This window comes from Antedon bifida, chromosome 9 (genome assembly GCF_963402885.1).
Source record: "Antedon bifida chromosome 9, ecAntBifi1.1, whole genome shotgun sequence".
In the NCBI taxonomy this organism is placed as follows: domain Eukaryota; kingdom Metazoa; phylum Echinodermata; class Crinoidea; order Comatulida; family Antedonidae; genus Antedon; species Antedon bifida.
This window is the reverse complement of record NC_136234.1, coordinates 3,924,940-3,951,263: the sequence shown is the minus strand read 5'-3', so window position 1 is coordinate 3,951,263 and position 26,324 is coordinate 3,924,940. Positions and strand designations below refer to the sequence as shown.

Below are 26,324 nucleotides of genomic sequence, written 5' to 3'. Positions count from 1 at the left end.
CACATCAAACTTTTTTTTTCAAACTCGTTTGATAGTGTATATGAGATTTTATAAGAACAAGTCAGGCCGGTTACGGGCTCCTAGAGCTGATACGTCAAGAAACCGACTGTCTTTTGTACCAAATTCAACTCATACTTTTAACTCAAAGATTGTTAGATCATAATAGCGCACATGCAATATATATTTTAAAGTTTTACTGTTGATGGATGTTTTAATTAATGTTTTTAAATTGTAAATTTGTTCTATGTATGATGTAATTATGAATGTTTTACCATATTTTTCTGTCGAGGAAAACAATTTTTCCATGTACAATTTAATATATATGGAACGAATAAAGATTTGATTTGATTTGATTAGACAGAGCTTTACTTATTGCTTTTCAAGATCATTGAAAAAAAGCATAGACTATAAAACAATATAGAAAGTAATAACAACTTATAAAGAAATTAATCTGCATAGAATGCATGGCCTACACTATTGCACGCTAATATAATACATGTTCAACCTGATTTTGACCTGAGACATTTGTCCGTTCAGAGAATCTTTCTTTTCTATTTGATATGATCTTAAATACGTTTTTGAGATCTCGATATGTTGTTTATTTTCACGTGTATTTTTGCTGAGTCAATTTGTAAAATGTACCTAGTATATGTAAGTTTACTTTATCATTTTTTGAATTAAATTAAATTTATGTCAAAGCATTTTAACTGCCTGTCAAAGATTATGATATGATATACTCATTTTCTAATCTAGAATTAGTAATTTATGATTCAACTTTATTTAACCCAATTTCCACAAAGAATGTACAGAGATAAAATAGGGATATAAAACATGTTAAACGTAATCACTCCTGAAATAATACTAAGATCATAAAGTCCTATATGTGGGATGATTCTGTTTATTTTCTTATACATTTACAGGTGGATCACGTGTTATTCAGTAATTCACAGTGTATACATTACGCCCCCTCTCAGAACAATGGGATCGTCTGTTGAAGATTCAACCAATCAGAACACAGATGTTTTGGCAACCGTTAGTTTTGCAGATAATTATTTGTTTTAAAGTACAAACAAATTAATCAAGCGGACATAGGCTTGCCCTGCTAGGCCTAGATGATTTTATTGATTATTTTAATAAAGTATTGTTTATCTACGGACCGCAAACAGGTTACAACCAGGCAATCAATTACTGTCTGGTAACAGAAAGTATGTTTATAAATTTAGGCTAACTAGGCCTAGTCCCCACGCTTAGTAAGCATGTCCCTTTCGGGCTTAAATATAACGAGGCCTAGGCCTAGTCAAATTGATCTATCTGAGCCTACCTACCTGGATAAAATAAAGGGACATATGCCTACTTATGAATGTACAAGAAAGAGTGTATGAGGAAAAATATGATCGTATTGTTAGTCCTCAGCCAATTAATTTTACCAAGGTATGGGAGTTTGGTAGTGGTACTGGGTTCAAGTCCCTGTCAGTCTCTTTTGACCTACCCATTCTGTAACTAGTGATTCCATTTGATGTGTGCTGAACATCTTTTAACAAAACAGAAACATATTTTGAAAAATAACTGATTATACTTTTATTTTGTCATTATACTTGTTGGAAGAGTGTTGTTCAAATCAAATTATATATTAATCTAATTATCTTAAAAAATAAGTAAAATTCAACTTCAGTCTTTTCTTGGTATAACACTGGCAATAAATTGAGATTAAAAATAAATGTTTTTTATAGCACCAATTGTAACTAAGTATGAATTACTATTACAATCTAGTTATTTATAGCTCTTTGCTATGGTTATTTAAAGATGTATTGTCCCCCAAAAACATGAAAAATGAAGATTAATAAAATCAGGCCAATTTGTAGTTTTAAAAAACATAATCACTTCCGTAGAAAAAAAACCCCGAAAAAATAATATTTTAACTAATAAAATGACAAACAGTTAAATTCAACGAAAAACCCATTGGCTGCCAGCCAATTTGACTATTGTTTGCTTTAAATTACAATTTTTTTCAGGTAAAATAGTTGTTTTTCGATCTAATTTTTGGTAAAAGTGAATAACTATTATGTGACATTAAAATGGCATATTAACAAAAAATTGTTAATAATTATTTTTTCAGAGGGACAATACATCTTTAAGTATTGTTGATATGGGTAACTGTATTGTTATGCCTTGTGTACTGTACCAATAATTGAAACAGTATTCTTTTTATCAAGTTAATATTACCTAACACTAATTCAAGTGCTACCGAGTACCTCTTACAATTGTAACATTATTGTGAGTGTGAATTTTCAACAACATTATTGTAAACATTATTTTGATGATATTCTTTAGTGTTTGTGACAGAAATGGACATATTAATAAGCGTTACATTATAAGATTGTTTATTGCTTGCTGGTAAGAAGATCACATGATCACCGCGATCACGTGGCGTGATTTGTTGCCTCATAAGAATTTCACAAAATGTTCATTAAAAGATTTCTTCTTAGAATGTTCAACAAGGAGTCTAAAAAACCAAAAAAATATAAAGGATTAGTTTTTTTTTTCACACCTTACTAGGGGGACAAGAGACGTCCCAGTCGGGAATGATTGAGGCATACCTGGGGCTGACCAGGGTTCAATTAGACTGAACACTGATAACTTGGTTTTTTATAATAATAATAATTTGGCATTTTATTTGTTTTTATTCACTTACTTGATAACTGTTTGTTGTAAGCTGTTAAATTTAGACGAGCACCCTGTAATATTTAAACTTGGAAGTTCTTTTTCATTAACAAATATTATAACATATAGTTTAATGAGTTCTCCTCTTTTCATCTTATCAGATATTATTTGATCTGCTGGAGTCAGCCTATTCAAAAAGAGATATATGAAGAACAACGGAAGTAAAGTAGAAGTTACTTGGAATAATTGGTTGAAAAATATAAGAAAAAAAGGGGAAAGATTGGATACTTACACATTCACAGGCACCGTTTCTAAATTAAGTTTACCCTGCAAGTCCATTAAAGCACATTGGGTTAATTTGGAACCTAGTTTAGCTGTAAATATAAAGATATTAATATTAGGTATATTCAACTGGGTTTTTTTTGGAGCAGATAATCAGCAGATATAGCTCCTCAAATTCTTCGCTATATATATGAGCATTAGGAGTAGGTCACTGAGAGGTGACCTGTTGAATATGACTACTCTATTGCAGTATTATATATGTACTTATGTGCAGGTTTCTTTGGAATATTTTGATTTAATAAATAGTTTGGTACATAAGTGGAGTTTTTATTTTTTATAATGCTCTCTTAAACACCACCCGTGGTCAGAGGCTACAGGAATCCTTAGTTATGTAATACTATAGTGTCAACTTCCTTACTTTTCATCGTTAGTCGAGTTAATGTGTTTGCGATTTCCTGAGAACATAAAAATAAAATGAATTCACCAATTAATAACAAGTTACAAAACAATTAAATGGAGAAGATATAATACTGTTTACGCTCCAATTTCAAGCATTCAAGTAAATCAGTGGTATTGATTATCTTACCTCTGTACTTAACACTTGTAGATTATAGAGGGCACTGTTTGCAACAGTGACCCAATCGGTAACCTCTACTGAATCTAGATGAATTGCATTTTCTTTACAAAATTCAACAACTTTTAATTTCTGGACAAATTCAGTGTCTGCTGTATCTATGGTTGAACCATCCTAAGGAAAAAAAAAATAATGTCAGATTATTCAATTTGTATTTAAATTTTAGATAAATTTTACTTGGTAAATAACTACATATGGTATAAAATAGCATCCTTAACGAAGGAATAATGTTTATGATATTTTGACGATTTAAGTTGTGAAAATGTCCCCTTAATGGAGGTTCTACTGTCTCCATATTTCCAGTATTTTTCTCACCTGAAAAGCTAAAGAGGCATCTTCAAAGTTTCTTAAGCACAAGTGCGACATACCTTTCCAATAATATCCTTTGAACAAATTAGAAACAGAAAAAAATCATTGTTTAAAAAAAAATTGGACTTTTTACATAAAGCTCTTTCTACAATATCAAACTTCATGTGATAAAAAAAAATGTGATATCACTACCATATTTGGGCAAAGCTTAAGAAAGTGCAACTGTAAAAACATAGCTTTTGCACCATGAACAATTTGGTAATTGATGAATGATCGATAATATGCCAGATGAATGAATTGATTGATGTACCCTTTTTCCATTGTGAATCCATATCTATTGCAGATTTTGAACATTCTAACGCCTCATTATAATCTTTCAGTTTTGTGTGAACGTTTGCCAAGTTACTATAAATAGCAGCAGCAGGTTGACCTTTGACACTGTTTAAGAAAAAAGTTTAAAACAATTATATTAGCTGTAGTCAATAGTTCGACAAGTAAAATGAATAGTTTAAAATGTTTGTAGCCCCCCTATTTTACAGTGGTGTTTGTTCGTTTGTAGCATGAATCCAATCAATAACCTACCCAAGTTTGAGTGCTTTTGTGTAGTACTCTATCGCCTTTCGGTATTCTTTCTTTTTGAAGGCTTCATTGCCTGCTTTTTTACATTCAAGCACCTTGTCTACATTATTGTTGTCTGCTGATGTCATGTTGCTTTTAATCTGGAAATATAATAAAAATAACATTATAATATTACTTAAAGATACAGTTGTTGGTAGGATTCATTTTTAGACATATTTTATTTGTAGTTGCCAGTCTTGGTGATGGCAGATGACGGACCTACCATGCTAGCCTCTAGATAGGGCACTAGCAAGTGCCAAGGTCTACTAGAGTAGGGCTAGGCAGGCCGGATGGACGGCAGGCTATCTACTACTACTACTACTAGCTAGGGCCAGCCAGGCCAGGCCTAGCTAGATAGGCTATAATTAAAAATATAGTAGAGTAGCCTAAAATAAATAGGCTGGCCTAGCTAGCTAGAGTAAGTAGTAGAGGCTAGTACCTAGTAAGATAAATCCTTAATTACGTTGTACGAATTTTATTAAGAAAAGAACATTCTTACATTATAAAAAAAATCTGATAATTTTTTTTTTTTCAGCACAGCTGGGTTCTCCAATGTTATTGTCTATTCAACCTACTACCGTACCCAGATAACCCTTATTTTGTAGATTATGACATAGCCTCTATATGTACGAGGCCGTGCAAATATCTTTAAGGTTTATTAACTGATAGAGGGCGTCAAGCACTTGGAGTAAACAAAAAAATAAAAACAAGGGGCTGGGTCGCAAAATCTCTTTCCTGGAAGTTGTAAATTTAATTAAGTAGGCCTAGCCTAGTTAAGAAAACGGTGGTAAATGACTCCCTGAACAATGTATTCGGAATGGGCTTCTTTGCAGGCTACCATTGAAAACGAATCAAATTATAAAAGTGTTTTACACAGCTACTCAGGAGGCGTAGGCCGAGATGTTGCTGTGTCCGTTGTACGACAGCTCGCCGATCGACTGTCTATCAATGCGGCTTCGAAGCATGACCCCCTGCCTAGCAATCTTGAAACCGAGAAACAAATTGAATGGACGATGGAGGTAAGTTTTCTGTGCATACTTGTGCATTTATTTCTTGCAAATGACAGTTTAATGAAACATGTATGTAGTTGTAGGCCTCGTTTGATTAGTATTAATAATAATAATGTAGATTTTAAATTAATTAATAAATATTAAAACTTATTATACTTATATAGGCTTATTCATAGATGCCTAGTTATTGATGGGTACATTGCATTTTTGGTTTTTTTTAACCTACAGGTTATTTGTTTCGGGCTCAGCCTTCCTCTCATTGAAAATGAAGCAATCAGAGACTGTGTGAACATTTACGTTGAATGGCTCACTGCCCTAACAGTCCCGAAACCCTCTGTGCCACCCTGTATTGTAAATGATCCTAACCCATATGTACAAAAGATCTTTCGACATTTTGTTAATCTTTTTAAACCACGCGACAGAGGTAAGTCCAGCATTGTTTAACAAATTCCCAATTTAATTCTAATAGTGCCCTAAACAAAATTAAATGATTTTTACTATACATAATGAAACTGTGCATGTGTTTTAAAATGCATCCAAAAATTATATAAAGGTTTATACCATTATTCTTTAGGGGATTCCAGCAAGCAGATTGTGTTGTGTCATCGAGTTTTGAGGACTGTTCAAACAACCGCAAAACAGAGTGGAAAATTTACTAGACAGACGTGGGAAATTCTGCTACAATTTCTACTCACTGTCAACGAGACGATACTGTCGCCACCGATCGTAGCAGGTAGGAACGTTGGAGTCATTTTCATGCGAAGTGATCCATGCAGGTGTACTCTGTAGGTCAGCCCACTCACCAAAACTTGACCAAACTTTGTACAAAATATTAATAATAAAATACTTTATTTTTATAGGAAGTTTATCCGAGCAACTGTGTGATCGTCTACTTAGTGTTCTATTTGAGCTCTGGCTTTTGGCGTGTACAAGATGTTTCCCGTCACCGTCTCTCTGGCGTACCTTCCGTGAATACTGCGTAGCATGGCGCCATCACACTGCATTAGTGGAGCAGTGGAACAGAGTCAACCAAGTATTAACATCGCGTTTGCTAAAAATACTTTACGGTCCAAACTTTCCAGAACTTAAAATTAGTAAGAATTCTAATATTTTTTAAACAATAATTTTATTACTGTAATTTATAATAGTCTGTTACATATATGGTGGGTATAAAAAAGTAAAGGTAGTTAATCTGGTCTTCAAGCTTAACAACCAGGTCCAACAATGCTTAACTTCAGTGATCTGATGAAAGCCGGCGTTTCAACTCTGTATGGGCAGTAAATGGCATTCAATAAAAATGTTAAGCCCTCAATTATTTTCATTTCAGATGAGGAAGATGCTCAGATAGTACCAACTGACATGGACAACGCTTGCATCGCTCAGACTTGGTTCAGATTCCTTCACATCTTATCCAATCCCGTTGACCTTTGCAAGCCTAAAGTGGTTAGCCAAACACCTATGTTCATCCAAGCAGCGTTTAACAGTGAGGAGGTTATCGATCCAAATCAACACCCGTGCCTAAGCGCTTTGCCGAAAAACTTTCTGCTCGCTATGAGAGGCATTGCAAATCTTTCAGATGCTTTTATTGGTAAGACCTAATAATTTATAACTCTACAATCTTTTTAAAATTTAGTAAACTTGTACTATACTGTACAAAATATTTATAAATTGTTAAAATTGTATCTTGTATGTGCACGGCCCCAGGGAAGACAACTATGAATTGATCTGGGCCTCCGTGGATAAATAAAGTTAAATTGAATTGTATTTATACATTTCAGAAACATGCCGAAATGTTGGACTTACAAGAGTTGGAATAGCTTGAGAAAAAAATCTGTAAAAGCAGCAGCTGAATTACTTTAAAAATTGTATTTAATAAATGTGTATATGACTGTAAACATTTTTATTTGTATATTATAGGTGAGGCTGATAGAGGCGTAACTGGGGATATGAACTCACAGAACAAGACACCACCTCCGACATCCAAAGCATCCAAAATAAACCACTCCACTTCAGTGTACCATAAACCAAGCAAGTCAGTCACCCCTTCTCCACAGCTAACCCCCACCCCCGAAGGAGCAAATTTGACCCAATTACTACAGATGGAAAAGCGGTCACAGTGTAATAGTTTACTACACTTGTTTGGTGCATGGCTGTTTGAGGGCGCTGTTTCTGGATGTAAGTTTCAATCAGTTAAGCATGGTGAAGGGAGTATTGGGGGTAGTAAGCCTCGCCGCGTCCATTTTGCTGTCTCATCATCTGAATCACCCCATGGTATGTATTTTCACAAATTATATAATCTAATCATTATAATAATCATAATTAATTTATGAATAAATTCTGAATTTTAATAATAATAATACATGGTTCCCTCATAAACTACAGTAATTAAACAAATTAATGCAAGCTAAATTAATCCGGGTTAAAGGTTAATTTAATGTGTGTCTGTCATAACAAATTAATTTTAAAAATTAATAATATTGTATTTATGGCTTTCATTATAACCAATGCTTTCCTCCTTGTTGCCTCTTCCGTTAACCATTTTGAGATTGAGGTTTATGAATATATATTTAAAATATTTTTATATCTGTTATGCTTACTCATTAAAAAAGAAAGAGTTCAACTACTAATGCTACAACCCCTAATTGTATTCATAGGGCGCCTGGTACCACTCAAATTTGTAATCGCATTTTCTTACCTAACCTCTACGGGCCTCGTGGCCCATAAGGCTGCAGTGGCAACCGCATTTTAATCATTGTAAATGACTACATTCCTCAGCAGTTTTTAAATACAGGGATACACCTGAATAAATCTATGCAAATTACCCTTTTCGTTCTGCCTAAAACACCCGTCACTTTTGTTGTTTGTGACACAGTGCAAAACTCAGAATATAAATAATTGGATCATACTGATTTTTATTACAATGTTTTCCTGTTACAGAATCCTATTGGCATGGGGAAGAACAGATATATATAAAAGGAAAAAGTTTATATTTTGTTAAATAATAATTTGTGTAGAAACCAACCGCATGAGACAGTGCATGTACTTGCATTACCCCCTCTGTTATTTCTGTTTCATGTTTATTTTAATCCTTTAATTGCATTTACTCCCTCTGTTTTGTTAATTTTGTTGAGTTGAATCCTTCTCTTTGGTTTTGTCTTGATATTTTCTCCTATGTTTTTTTGTTTGCCTTAAAATAGTTCAGTAGAACATGATTAATTAACAACATTAATTTCATTATGTAATAATGATTAATATTCGCTGTTGCCATTTGTGACATTCTTAATGTAAAGGCAGATTATTATTACAGAATTGATGACAATTTTCATAGTTGTAAACATTTTAGTTTAAAGCCATGTTCTTGCACACACTGCTTTCTGATCCAATCTGAACAATAAATCCTGTGTAGTACTTCTTATGTGGCAAAACCCTACCTTAGAACACTTTCGCTTTTTGGTAAAATCCAAAACCGTGCCCGATTAAATAAGCCTCTATACACCTAGAGTGAAGTCGTGCTAGGGTAGTGTGGTGAAGGGCTCTTATTGGTGAAAGTGTACATTTACTTTTGAGTGTGCTTATCTAAGTTGGACTCTTATTTAAGTAGAACTCTTATTCAAGCGAGTAAGGTTTGGTTTGTTTTGTGTTTCTCTGCACTCGCTTTATGCTAGTACTGTAAACATACCTGTATACAGTACTAACTAATTTTTTCACTCTGTAAGAAAATTGTCTAAGAATCAATTTTGTAATGATATGTCAGCCTTTTGAAACAAATGTCCCAATATAACATCATAGAATAAAGATAATTACATTTTATCAATAATTATTATCAATATGATATTTATTCTTATGGGATTATTGGTTAATATTAAGTGTTTTTAAAATAAACTAATATCGATCGCTCTTGATTTTGTAATTTAATTTAAAGAACTAACACCCCTAACATTGAAAATTGTTAACAAACTTTGAAAAAAAATGTAGAAAAATTACTTTAGGACAAATTCTTAATTTTATAAAATTTCATTTATCTTTTGAACTAAATTTTAATACATTTTTGTTTTTGCTAATTGAACATTGTGCTTTATCATTTTGATTTTATTAGCTTAATTTTCAATCATATCAGTTTACTATTTGTTTGATACAATCTCAGTTTTATTATTTATCAATCATTTTTGTGTTATAATCCAAGCAAATTTACATTAAACTTAATAATCAATATTTATTAATAATTAATATTCATTAATATTTCATTTTTTCTGCTTCCGTTCTTCAGCATCTATGGGTGAGTTTAATTCTTTTCCAATCAATAATATTTTTGGTTTTTTATTTTTATCAAATTCATTCAAAAAGTTTTAAAATGCCTTCATCTAGATAATGATTACTTTCATGTTTATTTGTTCAGTTTTCATTACTCCACTGTATCTATCTATTTAAAGAATAATGAAGAATTTTGGCACACAAAAATGTGTGGTTGTGTCTTGGTTTCTATATCTATATCTGTATCTGAAGACGTCTAGGGATAGATTGTAAATGTGGGTGAGAAAAAAAAAACTAAACTATGGGCATCCTTCCTTGGGTGGATGCTGTGTTGATATGAAGCTGGGAAGAAGGCCTTATTAAGCTGTAGACTTTGATGGCAGTATTTGAGGGTGGGTTTCCCTGACCACCTCTTCTCTTTAATTCCATGTGTAGATTTGCTTTTTACTAAAATATTGGAAGTTAGTATTTAATATTTTCATTTGCATGTACTTATTGCTTAATTTAAATATTTAATGCATGTGTATGTAGCACCTATTAACAGCTATAATTAATGTTGTTTGGTTTAATTTGTTGCCAGATATGCAGTTGGCAATTTAGTATCTTACATTTTGTTTAATTTTTAATTAAGGCTGACATCAATCTGATATTATTTTAGCAATCATTCAAGTGATTTATTTAGATATAAAATAAAATAATGTCATGTAAATTTCCAAGGGTAAGCTTAATGCCCAGGGTGAGCTTATTTCCCAGGGTAAGCTTATTTCCCAGGGTAAGCTTATTTCCCAGGGTAAGCTTATTTCCCAGATTAAGCTTATTTCCCAGGGTAAGCTTATTGCAGAAGGTAAGCTTATTGCCCAGGGTAAGCTTATTGCCCAGTGTAAGCTTATTGCCCAGGGTAAGCTTATTGCCCAGGGTAAGCTTATTTCCCAGGGTAAGCTTATTTCCCAGGGTAAGCTTATTTCCCAAGGTAAGCTTATTGGCTAGAGTAAGCTTATTGCCCAGGATAAGCTTATTGCCCAGGGTAAGGTTATTGCCCAGGGTAAGATTATTGCCCAGGGTAAGATTATTGCCCAGGGTAAGATTATTGCCCAGGGTAAGATTATTGCCCAGGGTAAGCTTATATCCCAGGGTAAGCTTATAATTCCCCAGGGTAAGCTTATAATTCCCCAAGATCAGATTATTTGCCAGCCTATTCCCCTGCGTAATATTTTGATCATTTAACTTTATTAGGTCGTTTGGCAAAGGAGCGTCATTCAATTGCGACACCCGATTCCCATCGCATGAGTGGCCGCCGTGCAGCTCAAGCTGCTGAAATCCGCAAAGCATCAGAAATATTACCTTCCGACATAACTGCTATCTTGTCACCATATAAGCGACATGACATATCAGAATCACCAAATAATTACGAAGCAGGGAGAGCAGAGGCTTGCGGTGCTCTGTGTCGTATATTCAGTAATTACAACCAAGGGGAAAGCATACTGCCTGTATATTTGTCACGATTTTATCTGGCTTTGAGTCAAGGATTAAAAATAGATGAGGTATGTCTTTCATCAGATATCGGTATTATTTTCCTATAATATATATGTTCATTCTAGAAAACATTATCTGAATGCCCATTGATTTTTGGCACTACTTTCAAGATGCCATGATTTTCAAAGTAGTAACAAAGTTCAAGCAACGCAATCTAACAACAGGACACTGAGGTCGTCCTGCAAAGATAGAAACTCGTAACAGTCCTTTGATCTTATGCCTGGCTGCGTCAAATACCAACAGTACTGTACCATCTACATACTCTCCACTGCGCGCAGTGTCTGTTAAGGTGAAACTGATCGTGTCACAGCCACAGATAAACCATTTGTTCTTTGGAGCACAACATCCTGTTGATAGGTTGCCTTGGTGCAAGTAGTAACATGCTCCAAGTAAGAGTCTGTCTGCCAGTACCCTGAAATTGAACATTTCTTTTATCTTGTTTTGTTTGTTTTTTTAGACAGTCAGTGGTTTAGTAATGTCCAGTATACTGTACAATTCACAAGATCTGTTTCGTATCGACTTGAAGGGTGTGTCGCTTGTTCTTCCTCATTTCATCTCAGCCCTTGAAATGGTGCTTCCTGAAAAAGAACTGAAATTTAAGTAAGTTATTATCTTTATTCATAAAATTTATTACATTTTGTACTAGATCACTGAAAACTGCTTGGATTATGTACCACTGCTTAATGTGTCCCTGATTGTTTAATAAACTTTAATTAGGTTCCACTGGTTCCCAGAACAAAGCATAATTAATATGTAGCATTTCATTGTGAATATAGTGTTTTGCTACCTTTTTATTTTTCAGGTCGATCGTTTCTCAGCAACAGCTACGACAAGCATCAATCCATCTCCTTCTATCTATGTTGTGTATCCCGCATCATTTCAACACACTGTCTATGATGGGTAAGTTCTTCTTTATTCTTGAGAAAAAGGAGACAATCTTAAAATTGTGTCAACACTGTTTACTAATATCATGACACATATGTTTCTATCATTGTTTTTTGCTTATTCTTTTTAAACTTTAGATTTGATGACTGGTAAACCAATGAGAACCTCTGGTATGTTTGGAGAGAATGAAAAATTAATGACATTCAGGTCACTGAAATTGGACATTGTAAACCTCATGATAGGAGCACTGCAGTGTGAGCTGGATCCTGTTAATACGCAGATGCTTCTTGGTAAGGATAGTAAATGCACAAATATGGTAGTGATATGCTTAATATTTTAGTGATGACGTCATCATGTCCATATATGGGCACATTACATTTTTTTGTTACATAAATTATGTAGACAGGGCTTAATAAATATTATTTCAAACGCCATATTGTATTCACTTTTAGGTGCAATCCACTTGTGCATCTTGGACTCGTCACTTTGTGAAGATATTGAAGCGAAGGAAGAACAGAAAAAGAAGGAGGAATCTCGCAAGTATGATTTGTAAATCAATGTTTAATCACAAATGAACTAAAGACCTTGTTAAAATAAAAGGTGGGATAAACCCACATAAAACAAACAAAAAACTAAAGACCTTGTAGTTTTCAGTATACTTCAACATCAGCTTGGATTATAGTATTTTTGAGATCTTAGTATTATAATATTGTTTGTGAAGATATTGAAGAAGATGGTTGTAGAATATTCGAAACATCAATACATTCTTTATTTACTTTGGAGGAATGACATGGTGTACCACAAACAATGTTACTAGATATTAGTACTGTTTTTAGGTGTATTACCAAGAAATGACATTAGCAAGTCACCATCCTAATGCATGGCAATCCATTATTAGCAGCTTTGTAAAAAGAGTATATCCATGTGTTTTAGTTTAAAGCTAAAACACTTTCTGTAGTCATTTTTTTCTGTTTTTCTATTTGATGTCCTTTTGTATTTTTTTATTTTGTATATTACTGTGCATTCTTTTGTAATTGTTCCCTTGATCAGAGATCTAGGCACCACTATTTTGGAAGAGGTGATGGAGAAACAAAAAAACCAGTCAGAAAACACATCAAGTAAGATTATGATTGTTCCATAAGGATGGTATCTCTACCAATCAGTTTCTTCAAAGCATGTCATGTGCTCGATTTGCTCGGTTACTATAGTAACATTGATAGTTTATTTAACCTTTCAAAATAACTATCACAGTATTATTTATTTGAGTTATGTTATTTATGAGTTATTTTTTTTGCATTCATTAATAATATTGATTTATTGAACATGCATTTAACACATTGACTGCCAAGGCATTTTCCGTAATTTCTGTCCCAGTGCCAAGTCCCGTTTACATATTAAATTACAGTTTGAAAGTGTAACATCTGGTCACAGACTATCATGATGTCATTCAAAATACGATGGCGGGAAAAACCGTTGAGACGTATAAATACGTCACTGGCAATGGTCCAACAATTTTATTGACTTTGCCAGGAACGTAAATATACGTCGGGGATTTTCCGCGCTAAAATCGGTCAAACTGTTCATATACGTCATTGTCCACGCTCATACGTCATTGTCCACGTGCATTATTATTTTTATTTACTATTAGCGCAATTTATGACATGTTTGAGATGATTATATTGAGTGTGAGGGCGCCATCGTATCAACCATATTCAATGCATGAGGGAATAAACACAAACAAACATATGACATTTATTTTTAGATTATCGTTTACGTACATCATTCATAAACTGCCATGCGATAATTCCTGTTCCAATCACCACTGCCAGCGATTCTACATACAATACAAAAGTGCTACGATTTTGACGTATTATTACGTCTTGGCAAGTAGCGACACGCAATTTTTGACGTATAAATACGCCGTGGCAGTGAACGTGTTAAATATTTTTTTTTATTATCTTCATTTTTAATTACTGTTTCAATATTCAGTTAAATTTTGTATGAGTTTGCATGAGTCACATATTATAATAGTAGAATGAAAGTTATATATTTCTCATTTTTTTAATGTACTTTAAACAACATTCTATATTTTTTCAATCAGGGTTACAATTTGTTTAATGTACTTAATTGTTATGCTCCTCAACTATTATATAATATCTTTCCATATAGTTGGTAATCGTTCATATTTACATTTCATTATATTTAACCTTCTTAATATTTTTCTTACAAAAAGTTATCATTTTTATCATATTGCATTTTTACTCATATGCACATTTAGTATTTTATTTGGTTTTTTCTCATACGATTTTTATTTACAGATAAAGTGTTGCTGACCCACCAACGTAGCAGTAGCGAGCCTATCGTGGATTTGAAACCGCTTACAAGTGGTAGGAGTCATCCAGTTGGCCCCTACCTTGGTACCGATTCTTGTAATTTCGGCATGCAGCATGGCCCATTGTTGATCTAGGCCTAAGCAAATCGTTGCTTAACCTGCTGATAGCCTAACTAACCACTGCTGCCGAACTTACAAACTTATGCCTAGCCCTCCTTTGAATCGGTCACCATGATAAGCAATAGTCATTACATAATGATGGCCTTAAATATCCTAAAATTACAATTGTAAACACAAAAAAGGTGCATATATGAAATTAGTTTGTAACAGAGTACTACAGCCCAACGAATTTGGTATTGCAATTTAGAAGTTATGTCCGCCTTACCTTCCCCACTGTACACCCATTTTAAAAATCTTTTTAATATATTTTTGTTTTTAATTATATTTTTACAATATTGAACAATAAAATTCCCACCTATTGCCATCTGGTGAGTTGTTCTGAGGAATCTAAAATTAAAAAACTAGTGAATGGAAAATTTGCCAAAAATAAAATGTGTGTTTTATTCAATACTTTATTCATTAAACTAATCATTTTGCCATTTATATTGAAAACATTTATAAAATTCAAATAACCTTATTAGGAAAAACTAAATAATTAAAAAATAATAGATGCAAACAAAGTTTGATTATACTCTTTTATCTTATTTAATTCATTTTTTTTTATTGTGGTTTTCCAACATAATAAATACTGCATGCGGATTTGAATTTTCATTGCATGTTAAAACTAATAAATTTCATATTTTTAATAATTCATTGATTAATTCCTAACATAATAAAAAGTGTTATTTTAAACATTAAATTAGTATGAATGTAACTGCAAAGTTACGAGGGTACATTTTGAGAATTCTCAAATTGTGTTCTGGCTCTTTTTTGGAGTGATATTCATATTCAATCTAAATATTATTGCATAATGTTATTTAGATATTTACCAGTCTATATTTATATACTGCTTAAATAATATATATAATATAAACATTTTATCCAACTTTAAAATAACGTTAAACAAATATATTATGTTAACTACATAGCAACAATATATGGTAGAAATCACAGCAAATATAAGTATCTCATTTATACCATAATTACAATATGATTTTTTAATATGCTTTTTTTATTATTTTTCAAAACTATTAAAACAGATACTTCTTGGAGGATTTTTGTGCGCTGTACCCATCTTGTATGTCAGCGTTTAATGTCAGTTTGGTCAACAAGCGAGTATAAGTATTACAATGTATCGCTGGCAGCATTAGAACTTCTATCAGGCCTTGCCAGAATAAACACGTGTGTAGAAGGTTTGTATCTATTTTTGGCTAAATTTGGGATATTTCAGACTACCTATTTGTAGTAGTCTACTGTTTTTATTACCCAGCGTACTGTGTCTCTACTGCAAGAACTCAAATAAGGTAAAAAACCATGAGATATAAAAGCAACAGAACACCCAACCATGCGTGTCTAAACGCTGGAGTTTTGCTAAGTAATGTGAAAGGGCTATTATTTTGTTTGTGATCACTGTTAAGCTCTGTTTACACTACCAAACTTTATGTGACAACAAAATGTGATGTGCCCATATATGGACAAGTTGATGTCATATCACTACCATATTTGGGAACATCACTACCATATTTGGGCACATCACACCTTTTTTGTCGAATTTGTTTGAGACATAAAGTTTTATAGTGTAGACAGAGCTGTAGATTGTGGACAAAAAAAAACTATTTTCAGTAAATGTTCTTTATTTTTCTGCATTTCAGATCAATTAGAATGCAAACGTGCTGTTCGCTGGATATGTGAGCATATCGTGCATCTTTGTAGTAAACCATCTCCGCAGCATTCAAAGATTCTGCATTCTATCATAGTAGCCGCATTCCAGTGTTTGACTGTCTGGATTGTCAACCATGAATATCTTCTGAAAGACAAGGTACTTGTATTTAGAGAGCTGAGTGGTACAATGGTATCAATCAGAAGGAACGTAGATAGCAATCATAAGATCCCTACCTGTATAGGGAATGTTCCATTTCCTATCGAGGGGTGCCCATATTTGGGAATGATTGGACTCTATGATATGATCAACACAGAAATGATCAACAACTCTTTATTGAATAGTGTACAGGTTTCTTTATCGTGCACATGTATGTATATACACAGGACCATGTCCCATCTGAAGAACAAGAAAATGAGAGTAAATAATTGCATATAATAATAATAATAATAATGGTAGTCTTATATAGCACCTAATACAATGTTTCTAAATGCTTTACACACAAAAATGACCCATACTAATATCCTAAAATAACCACAAAAAAACAAAGAAAAGCAGAGGAACCATTTACAAAGCTCTGTTCTCTAGAACTTCAAAACTTCCCTATGAGAGAACAGTATTCACAGGAGCTCAAGTTTATACAGGTAGATAGACGTGACTCATAGACTACCAACACCATTGTTTTTTATGTGTTACATGTATAACGAAAATTCATGGTGTTTTTTTTTTTGTAGGAATGTTTGCACTGTGTTTTGGAAGTGATTGAGCTTGGTATATCAGGGAGTAAGTCCCGACCTAAGGGGTGTGTTCCTCCGGTTTATAAACATGAGAAGGAACTGAAACCAGCATCAATGAGGGTGAAGGACGCTGCAGAGTCTGTGCTTGCTTGTCTACTCAATCATGTGGTACTGTAAATTGTTATTGGCAAAATTTGCCAATGATAGTAACTTGCTTTGTTTGTATGTTTTTGGCAATAGTGCCTACAATTTTGACGTTATCATTCTTTTTCGGTGTAAATAGGTATATACTCACAGAACATGCCTATTGAAAATCAGTTCATTAATAACTTCACAAATAAAAAAAAATAAAGTAAAAAAATGTATCTTTCAACATTTTGCCAAGTACTTCACTCAGTTTCTGAGTGCTATCATTTTATTATTTATTATCCTCAAAATAGAAAGGCAGTGATGTTTCTTTAGATAATAAATTAATGCAAAAACATGTTCATTAGCTTTGAGGCCATTTAGATTAATTTGATATGTAAATATAACTGTAATTTAAATCTTAATCCTTGTCAAGAGAACCGAGGAGGAGATTGAGCTCTGCCAACTAACTAATATTACAGAATGCTATCCCAAAATGAAAGCAGTAATATTTATTTATATTTGGTTTATTTTGATGTATTTTAGGGAAGCTTCCCCTCTCCGATTGGTCCTTCATCTGTTGTATCCTTGCTGGACGAGGAATCCATCCTGAAGTTGGTGAAGGAGAAGTCGTCTAATGCGACATTCAAGTATTTTGTACTGGAGAATAATACACTGCTAGCCATTCTAGAACATCCTGTGGTAGAAGAAAAACGTATGTATAATTTACTTTTACTTTCTAAAGCTCTGTCCACACTACCAAACTACTTTGACAGAAATGTGTGATGAGCCCAAATATAATATCATCGTGTTCATATATGGGCACATCACATTTTTTGTTACATAAAGTTTGATAGTGTAGACAAAGCTTAAAAGTGCTGTTTCAAATCAAGTTTATTCCATTCTTTTCCCCTCTTCTATATTTAGGAAAAGTCATCCATCTTTAAGTACTAAACCTAATATGCAAATTCTCATCCCATCAAAGCTCTAAGCATTTTAACGTCTCAATTACATTTTATATTGTTTTGTCAAGATCCTCTTCCTACTGCCACCATACTTCTTCGCGGTCTGATGGGTCGTCATGCATGGGTTATTCAACAACGCCATTGGCCGAAATCGGAGAAAGTAAGAAACATTATTTTTATCAAGAAGTTGTGTGTATTTTTGTTCTAGTCTTTTAAACATTTTTAATATTTCTGTTCTACTGTACCTTATTATTTAGGAGGCAGCGCAAGAACGTTTAAAATATCCAGCCCGCCCTCAACCAATGGACAATGTTGGCACTCATCATGAAATCACATCACGAAACTTTCCTGAAATGGTCGACAAAATCCAGCTAACAAATGCGTAAGTAACATAAAAATTTATCATTACTAATGTTGTGTTACTGTAATAGTTATAACGTATTTGAAAAATGATTCAAGTTTTCATTTAAAATATTTTGAAAAAAATGATGATGAAAAGATTAAAAATGCAGGAGCATAGCTTATGAATGCTTATTTCTGTTTTTTATATATCCATAAATGTGCAAAATCACAAATAATTATTTAATAATAGTTTGCTAATCAATTACTTTTATTACATAGCGATAGAAGTATTCCAACAATGTCGAACATTGAAACGGAACAATCACAAACGGACCATGAAGCTTTGAAAGTTTTACTAGAAAAACAGATAAAATATGAGGAATGTGTGAAGTCATCAGCAGAAGATGAGCTGGCTAATGTTGCCTTCCCAAACCCTAGGACAGAAGCCAAACCTCCTAGGCCTAAACAAGAGTTTAGCCCTGCTAGGCTACTGCTATCACACCTTGGATTTCTTACGTTAGGTACATTAAAAGTAAGTATTTTCAAAACCCTAACAGTAGAGGCTCAATTTGTTTTCGCTATGAAGCTATAAAATATAATAGCTCCATGGTTTACCTCTAGAGAGAAACCAAATCCCTCACTAAACTAATTAAATCTGAATTTACATTTGTTTAGGAACCAGCTAATAGCTCTGTGCCGCCTTCATTAGTCATGTTAGACTCCACACAGCCTGGATTTGAAACAGATTTAGAATTATTGGACAGTATACCATGCAGGACATTTGACACTGGCTTTGTATTCTATGTAAAGTCTGGACAGAGGACACCAAATGAAATACTAGCCAATGTGGTAAGAAAAATAGATCAGTTCCTACTACTTTACTATACATTTAATTATATATATATATCATATTAATGATATTAGTGTCTATATTTAACATTTATCTTCATTAAAATTTATTTTCTCCCTCTTAAGCTCGGTCTACACTATCAAACTAATTTGAGAGAGCTTTACAAGTGGTTGTCATTACTTCCATGCTTCTACACCTTCTCCCTACTTATTCTGATCTTGTACATAATTTTCCTCCAATCCAATTCCCATTTCTTTGATACCATCTTTTGTAATCTTGCTACTCTCTTACTACCTCCAACTTCTAAATCTCAAGCTCTTTTTTCTTGTTCCTCTTCATCTCTTAAAACATGTCAATCTAGAGTACAATTGTTTCCATCAAATTTTAATGTTCTGTGAGCTCATTGATAGAATTTAATCGTTTTCCCTTTCTTCATATTTTCTTCGCAATCAGTTATCCAGTGCAACAGTGCCCCCACACTTTCTGGAGTTTCTTAATAATCTCGGCTGGCCGGTTGACATAGCAACACATGCTGGATGGTCAGGTCATATCAGCACAAGCTGGAAGATGGAAGATTCTGAGATCATTGGTTCAAGTTTTGGTACGTTTGTTATTAACCTTCATATACTTTCAACATTTGTTTTCGAAGTACTTAAAGTTAGTGAAAATATTATCTAAGTTTGTTATTGCTATTTGCCTGCTTGTATCGCCTACTATTTGTGTACCATGTTTTTTTTATTTTTTTTTTTATGTCTTTAGGCAATGTGGCCAAGGATTACCAATAGTGAATTAATCACTGTCCTATCAGATAGGTGGTAATCCCTCTGATACAGGGGCTATTTTGTGAACCAGTTCACCGGGGTAACCCCCTACTCTTTTCGAATAATGAACTGGGTTCTTTAAAGTGCACACAGGTTATAACTGTGTACACTGGACCTACGGTTTATAGTCCTTATCCGAGAAGACTTGTTCCACCACCAGAACTAGGAGCGAGTCGGCCTCGAACCCTTGCCGATGTTGTTGGCTCTTTAGGTACTGTAAACGGTGCCCCTGCCTTAACCGCTTGGCCATTTGACTCGCTGAACATGTTGGACACTGTTATCGCCTGTTGTCAATAAAGAATAATAATAATAATAGGTATGGCTATAAAAAAGGAAGGCATTACTTGGTACTTGGTGCATTGATCCCTTTGCAGCTCAAAGCAGAACTGTTTGCAGGTGAAGCGTCAGAGCCAAAATGTTAAAAAACGTAGAAAAGTGAGAAAACACAAGGGTGCATTAAAATGTGTGAATATGATAAAATAAAGTATGTAGGTAAACATTAACTCCTAAATGTGTTTATTTCACATAGATATAGATGCATATGTAGATCATGGAGGCAGTCTGTACAATGGCCAGCATCAGGTACTTTACTATGCTGACAGCACATCAGAAATGGCATTTGTAGTTCCTTCGCAACGGGTCCACAGTCTTGATAGAAGCCATTCTGTCGAGGGTAAGCCTCAAATGTTATTATTGTCTTTTCTGTAAGAATTTTGTATCATACTATAATGCACTTTATTTAGTACCAAATGAACAGTTTCATTTACGATAGTTTATTGTTTATATATGGGCTTATTTTATACAAATATATCCACCTTATTTCAGCCCTTGATCAACCATCTGGTAAGCAAAACCTATCACCTTATGGATCCAAGAGTCTACCACTCTACCAAAATCCTCAGCAGAGACCTTCGACCCTTGACCTGCCTGTGGAGAATACAGCCCCAGCCCAGATCAGCCCTAGCCTAGACAAGAAGAGGAAGCTATCCACGAGAGCAGGCATGATTGGAGGTTCGCATATGAAAGTACTGGTTGTCTGCTTGGAGTGCTTGGCTGATGCAGACACATTCCCTATCAGTAAGTTATTTTATTTTTCTATTTTCTGTTTGACAAACAGTGTTTATAAAAGCATTTAATACCTTTAATATGTTATTATATTAGAATATTTACCCTCTAATAATAGATTAACTTAAATACATGTGGATTTATTTATAACCGTGCAGACTTCATTTTAATGCAGCCATTGAATTGTTGTCAGGCCCAGGAGTATTGTTTGATATCATGATAATCCATTTAAAATTGACTTCTTTTTATTCATAATCTTCTCAAGATTTAAAACAACTTAAAGCAATTATGAAGAGTAACAGTAAACAGATTTCATATTTGAGTATCTCGGCCTATTGGCTTAAGACTTGGCTACCCTTTCAGTGTAGACCTACAATTGCTTAGGAAAAATACATGTATTGCTGTACATATTTATTATGTTTGTTTCAAGTAACAATAAACCACCTGTTTAAATTAGTTATCATCTGCTATCAACATAGATAATACTAATACAGATAGCCAACCCTAGAGTATCTATCTAAGCCCACCTAAGAGAATCTATAAGCCCACCTAAGATAATCTATAAGCCCACCTAAGATAATCTATAAGCCCACCTAAAAGATATAAGCCAACCTTAGAGAATCTACAGTATAAGCCCACCATAGAGTATCAATAAGCCCACCATAGAGAATCTATAAGCCCACCTAAGAGGATGTACTGTATAAGCCCACCTAAGATAATCTATAAGCCCACCATAGAGTATTTATAAGACTAATGGTTAGCCTACTTCCAAATATTAGTTTTTCTACAATACAATTAATGTGTATGATAGACATATACAAACTTGTCCCTTTTACTCAGGGGGAGTAAATATGGTTTACTCATCTGACATTCTTTGTGAGACAAAAAGGAATTTAATAATACCACTGTTTTCACAGGTGAACTATTGACTGAAACCAGTACTGGCCTAGAATACCTGCAAGGCAGCAGTAGTAGCTCATTAAGGAGTGGACGAACCAACGATCAAGTGGCCATCATCTTTATACAGCCATTGAAGAGCGGCCTCTATAGGATACAGTTACAAGGATCGTTAGTGAAACTTCTCTATCAGTTTTTATCAGTCAAAATAATATGATTGTTTGTATTGGTGAATTAAGGTCAAAATATTAAATTTTAGAGTACATTTGACAGAAATTGCTGAAGTATTCTCATTTTTCACCCACTTCTAACCAAATTAGAACTAATATAAATTCCTTATTAAAGTGTCACCTGTATCATGCACCTGTCTACGTAGTCAATATTATATATTATAAATATATTATCTTATATAGCGCTCTACAAGCAAGCTTCTCTAAGTGCTGAACATTATTACCCCAGTCATTTTTGGATCAAACACGTATGGAAACATACTCCCATAATGCAGCTAGTAATCAGTGCAAAGTTGTGTCTTGATCTAACCCATTTATACACCTGGGTGGAGAGAGGCAAACGTAAGTAAAGTATCTTGCCTAAGGATACAAGCAATGCGGCGAGAGTTGGATTCGAACCTCGGTCTCACGATCAGTAGTCCAACGTCCAACACCCTGTACCACACGCCCTTACATAGAAAATTATTATTACATTGTCTAATATATATATTTTTTTTGCAGTGCTTTAAACACTAACCCATTAGTTGATGGTATGGTTGTAAGTCGGCGGTCACTTGGTACTTTAGTGCGACAGACGTGTATTAATATATGCAATAGAAAACGGCTAGAATGTGATATGTACGTATAGATAATTTTACATTGTGATAACTCAACCACAAAATATATGATAAATAAAAAAACAAAAATTGTGAGTTTGAATTTTACATTGTTAGTTGATCCTTATTTCTGATGGCGATGGGTACACTCAATGTTTTTATTTAAGTATTTCTTATTTTATACTGGTTAACCTCTTCAATAAAAAGTATATAAAAACACCAACACCTCTGTCAAAACTTTTGTTGTAACTGGAAAAGAGCTTTATGTAAATTAAAATAAATGTTTCTATATCTAACTATTGTCAATTTTGAAATGATTTATATTTTTATTTAATTTTATTTTCAAGGCATTGTCCGCCTCATGTTAAACGACGTCAAAAGATACAGGAAATGGTGAATAAATATCGCAGGCGTTTGACGTCACCTCAATTTTACACGCAGCTTTTTATGGACTGACAGTTTGGATGTAAATTCTGCAAATTGGATAAACTAGATGATGAGGTGATTGCTTGTCTGCAAGTGAGAGGAAAAGTTGGTAATATATTTGAGAAAAAAAAGTGTCTTCTGAACGGTTCCAGACCTTGAGGTCTTAGGTCAACCTCTCATTAGTTTCAGATCTAAAGTAGAATTCCGGTGAAAATTCAGAGGACATCCCTGTCAAGTGCATATCCTTTGTAGAGGAGATACCTCTATTTAGTGGCTATCCCTACCTTAGTCTATGTTCTAGACAGCAATTTACTTAATGTTGATAAAAAGAACAAACATTTTACCATGTTATATATATATACTTGATCTGGAATCATTGTGAACAAAATTCACAACGCGGCACTCGTAAAGAATTATCAACATAAAGAGAAACAATAATTAGAGGCAAGTCTACCCCTGTAGATATGTAGAAATATGAATGTACTTAATAATATTGTTTAATATAATCCCATGAGTATAATCCCATGCTCAAGTATAATCCCATGCTCGAGTGTAATCCCATGCTCGAGTGTAATCCCATGCTCGAGTGTAATCCCATGCTCGAGTGTAATCCCATGCTCGAGTGTAATCCCATGCTCGAGTGTAATCCCATGCTCGAGTGTAATCCCATTCTCGAGTGTAATCCCATTCTCGAGTGTAATCCCATACTCCCGAGTGTAATCCCATGCTCGAGTATCCCACCCATTTTAGGCTATATTCATTCAAGCACAAGACTTTGGTAAATCCACTGCCTCAACCCTCTCATTTTTGTTTGATTTGTTGAATTTTTTAACCAAGCCCTCTAAACTAAATTCTCTTTTCTCAATGACGATAATGAAAATAATTGTTAAATGTAATCAAATTGAGAGGAACTATACTCGGTGATAAAGGGTAGTGGTAACATTAATTGTAATAATATTGATTATGAACATACTGATAATGAATATAATATTAATTTAAAGTTTTTATCTGGAACAAAATAATGTTGTTTATTGATCTAAACAATTGTTATGTAAATAAAATCACATGATCACATCAATGTATGTTAAATGGTTTGAATGCTACGACACATTCGGTCGTTCATTGTGAAAACTCTGGCTTTATTTAGTTTACTCACATAATACTAGTAAAATTAATTTATTATATAATTATGAATATTTAGCTTTTTAAATTAATTCGTATTGTTTTATAATTGTGTATTATCAAGTCAGCTATGTTAAAATGTATATATTATATACCTCATTTAATTCAAATCGTGTATATTTCCGATATCAATAAATGGAAATATTTTTGTCTGAATAAATTAACTTTTTTTCAAATAAACAATTTTGGAAATGGTGCCAATATTCGATTGGATAAAACTTTGTTCTATAAGATGATGGTAATACCATATACAGGGATATATTGCAACGTGTTCTGTGCATGTTACCTCAATATTATATACATGTCGATATTTGGCCATTTTTTGAAAATTTCCCTGTACTATAGTACTAGTAATTTTTTTCGAAAAATGGCCTAAGTAGCCACTTGTTTTTAAATTCAACTATTATGTGAAAATAGTGCCATATATTGTGTTATCATCATCTTATAGAGCCATAGTAACTAGTTACGTCAAAAAATAAAAAGGTCGAAATTTGGTAAATTTTCGAAAAAATTCCCTGTACCCACTTTTTCAAAAAATGGCCAAAATAGTCACTTTTTAAAATTCACTTATTATGCGAAAATAGTGCCATATATGCGCATATATTGTGCTATCATCATCTTATAGAGCCATAGTAACTAGTTTTGTCGAAAAATAAAAGGGTCGAAATTTGGTTATTTTACGCAAAAGTTTCCTGTACTATAGTACTACATAATTGACATGCGCAGAACCCGATATTCTACTCCGCATGTTTATTATGCTATAGTAACCATTTATGTCAAAAAATAAAAGGGTCGAAAAATGACAATTTTTCGTAAATTTCCCTGTACTCAAATTTCGACCTTTGTATTTTCCGATAAAACTGGTTACTATAGCATAATTGACATGTGCAGAACCCAATATTCGACTCTGCGCATGTTTATTATGCTATAGTAACTATTTATGTCAAAAAATAAAAGGGTCGAAAAATGGCATTTTTCGAAAATTTCCATGTACTATAGTACAGGGATTTTTTCAAAAAATAGCCAAATTTCGACCTTTTTATTTTCTGATAAAACTGGTTACTATAGCATAATTGACATGCGCAGAACCCAATATTCGACTCTGCGCATGTTTATTATGCTATAGTAACTATTTATGGCAAAAAATAAAAGGGTCGAAAAATGGCAATTTTTCGAAAATTTCCTAGTACAGGGATTTTTTCAAAAAATAGCCAAATTTCGACCTTTTTATTTTCTGATAAAACTGGAAGTTACTATAGCATAATTGACATGCGCAGAACCCAATATTCGACTCTGCACATGTTTATTATGCTATAGTAACTATTTATGTCAAAAAGTAAAAGGGTCGATTGACTTGATGGATTGACTTAGGCGATTGACTTAACAATTGACTGATTGATTGATTGATTGACTTAGGCGATTGACTGATTGATTGTTTGATTGACTTAGGCGATTGACTGATTGATTGATTGACTTAGGCGATTGACTGATTGATTGACTTAGGCGATTGATTGACTTAGGCGATTGACTGATTGATTGACTTAGGCGATTGACTGATTGATTGACTTAGGCGATTGAATGATTGACTGACTTAGGCGATTGATTGACTTAGGCGATTGACTGACTGACTGACTTAGGCGATTGACTGACTGACTGACTGACTTAGGCGATTGACTGACTGAGGCGATTGACTGACTGACTGACTTAGGCGATTGACTGACTGAGGCGATTGACTGACTGACTGACTTAGGCG

General features: G+C 33.6%; 2 protein-coding genes across 3 annotated transcripts; one reads left to right on the top strand and one right to left on the bottom strand.

Annotated features, from left to right (window-relative positions):
• Positions 1 to 1,553: 1,553 nt before the first annotated feature.
• On the bottom strand, positions 1,554 to 5,090 carry LOC144851912 (uncharacterized). Its single transcript, XM_078709572.1, has 9 exons — positions 5,004 to 5,090; positions 4,469 to 4,605; positions 4,197 to 4,324; positions 3,893 to 3,960; positions 3,530 to 3,691; positions 3,362 to 3,398; positions 2,954 to 3,035; positions 2,693 to 2,848; positions 1,554 to 2,503 (listed from the first exon to the last, which is right to left on the bottom strand). Exons 2-9 carry the CDS (start codon positions 4,591 to 4,593, stop codon positions 2,443 to 2,445), a joined length of 819 nt encoding a protein of 272 aa, XP_078565698.1. The 5' UTR covers positions 4,594 to 4,605; positions 5,004 to 5,090; the 3' UTR covers positions 1,554 to 2,442.
• A 121-nt stretch (positions 5,091 to 5,211) lies between these two features.
• Positions 5,212 to 24,748, top strand: LOC144852532 (ral GTPase-activating protein subunit beta-like). Of its 2 annotated transcripts, XM_078710401.1 has the most exons (27): positions 5,212 to 5,523; positions 5,743 to 5,938; positions 6,089 to 6,247; positions 6,375 to 6,608; positions 6,842 to 7,102; positions 7,432 to 7,785; positions 10,999 to 11,306; positions 11,756 to 11,898; positions 12,101 to 12,198; positions 12,321 to 12,473; positions 12,636 to 12,723; positions 13,234 to 13,301; positions 14,502 to 14,600; positions 15,715 to 15,867; positions 16,327 to 16,493; positions 17,069 to 17,239; positions 17,744 to 17,912; positions 18,231 to 18,322; positions 18,420 to 18,544; positions 18,784 to 19,036; positions 19,180 to 19,353; positions 19,808 to 19,955; positions 20,705 to 20,848; positions 21,001 to 21,252; positions 22,158 to 22,308; positions 22,869 to 22,985; positions 23,311 to 24,748. In XM_078710401.1, the coding sequence occupies exons 1-27, from the start codon at positions 5,311 to 5,313 to the stop codon at positions 23,417 to 23,419; spliced, it is 4,599 nt and encodes a 1,532-aa protein (XP_078566527.1). In that variant the 5' UTR covers positions 5,212 to 5,310; the 3' UTR covers positions 23,420 to 24,748. The 2 variants fall into 2 exon arrangements, with proteins under 2 accessions (XP_078566527.1, XP_078566529.1); XM_078710403.1 differs by lacking the exons at positions 21,001 to 21,252; positions 22,158 to 22,308; positions 22,869 to 22,985; positions 23,311 to 24,748 and having other exon boundaries at positions 19,808 to 20,011; positions 20,705 to 20,829.
• Positions 24,749 to 26,324: the final 1,576 nt, after the last annotated feature.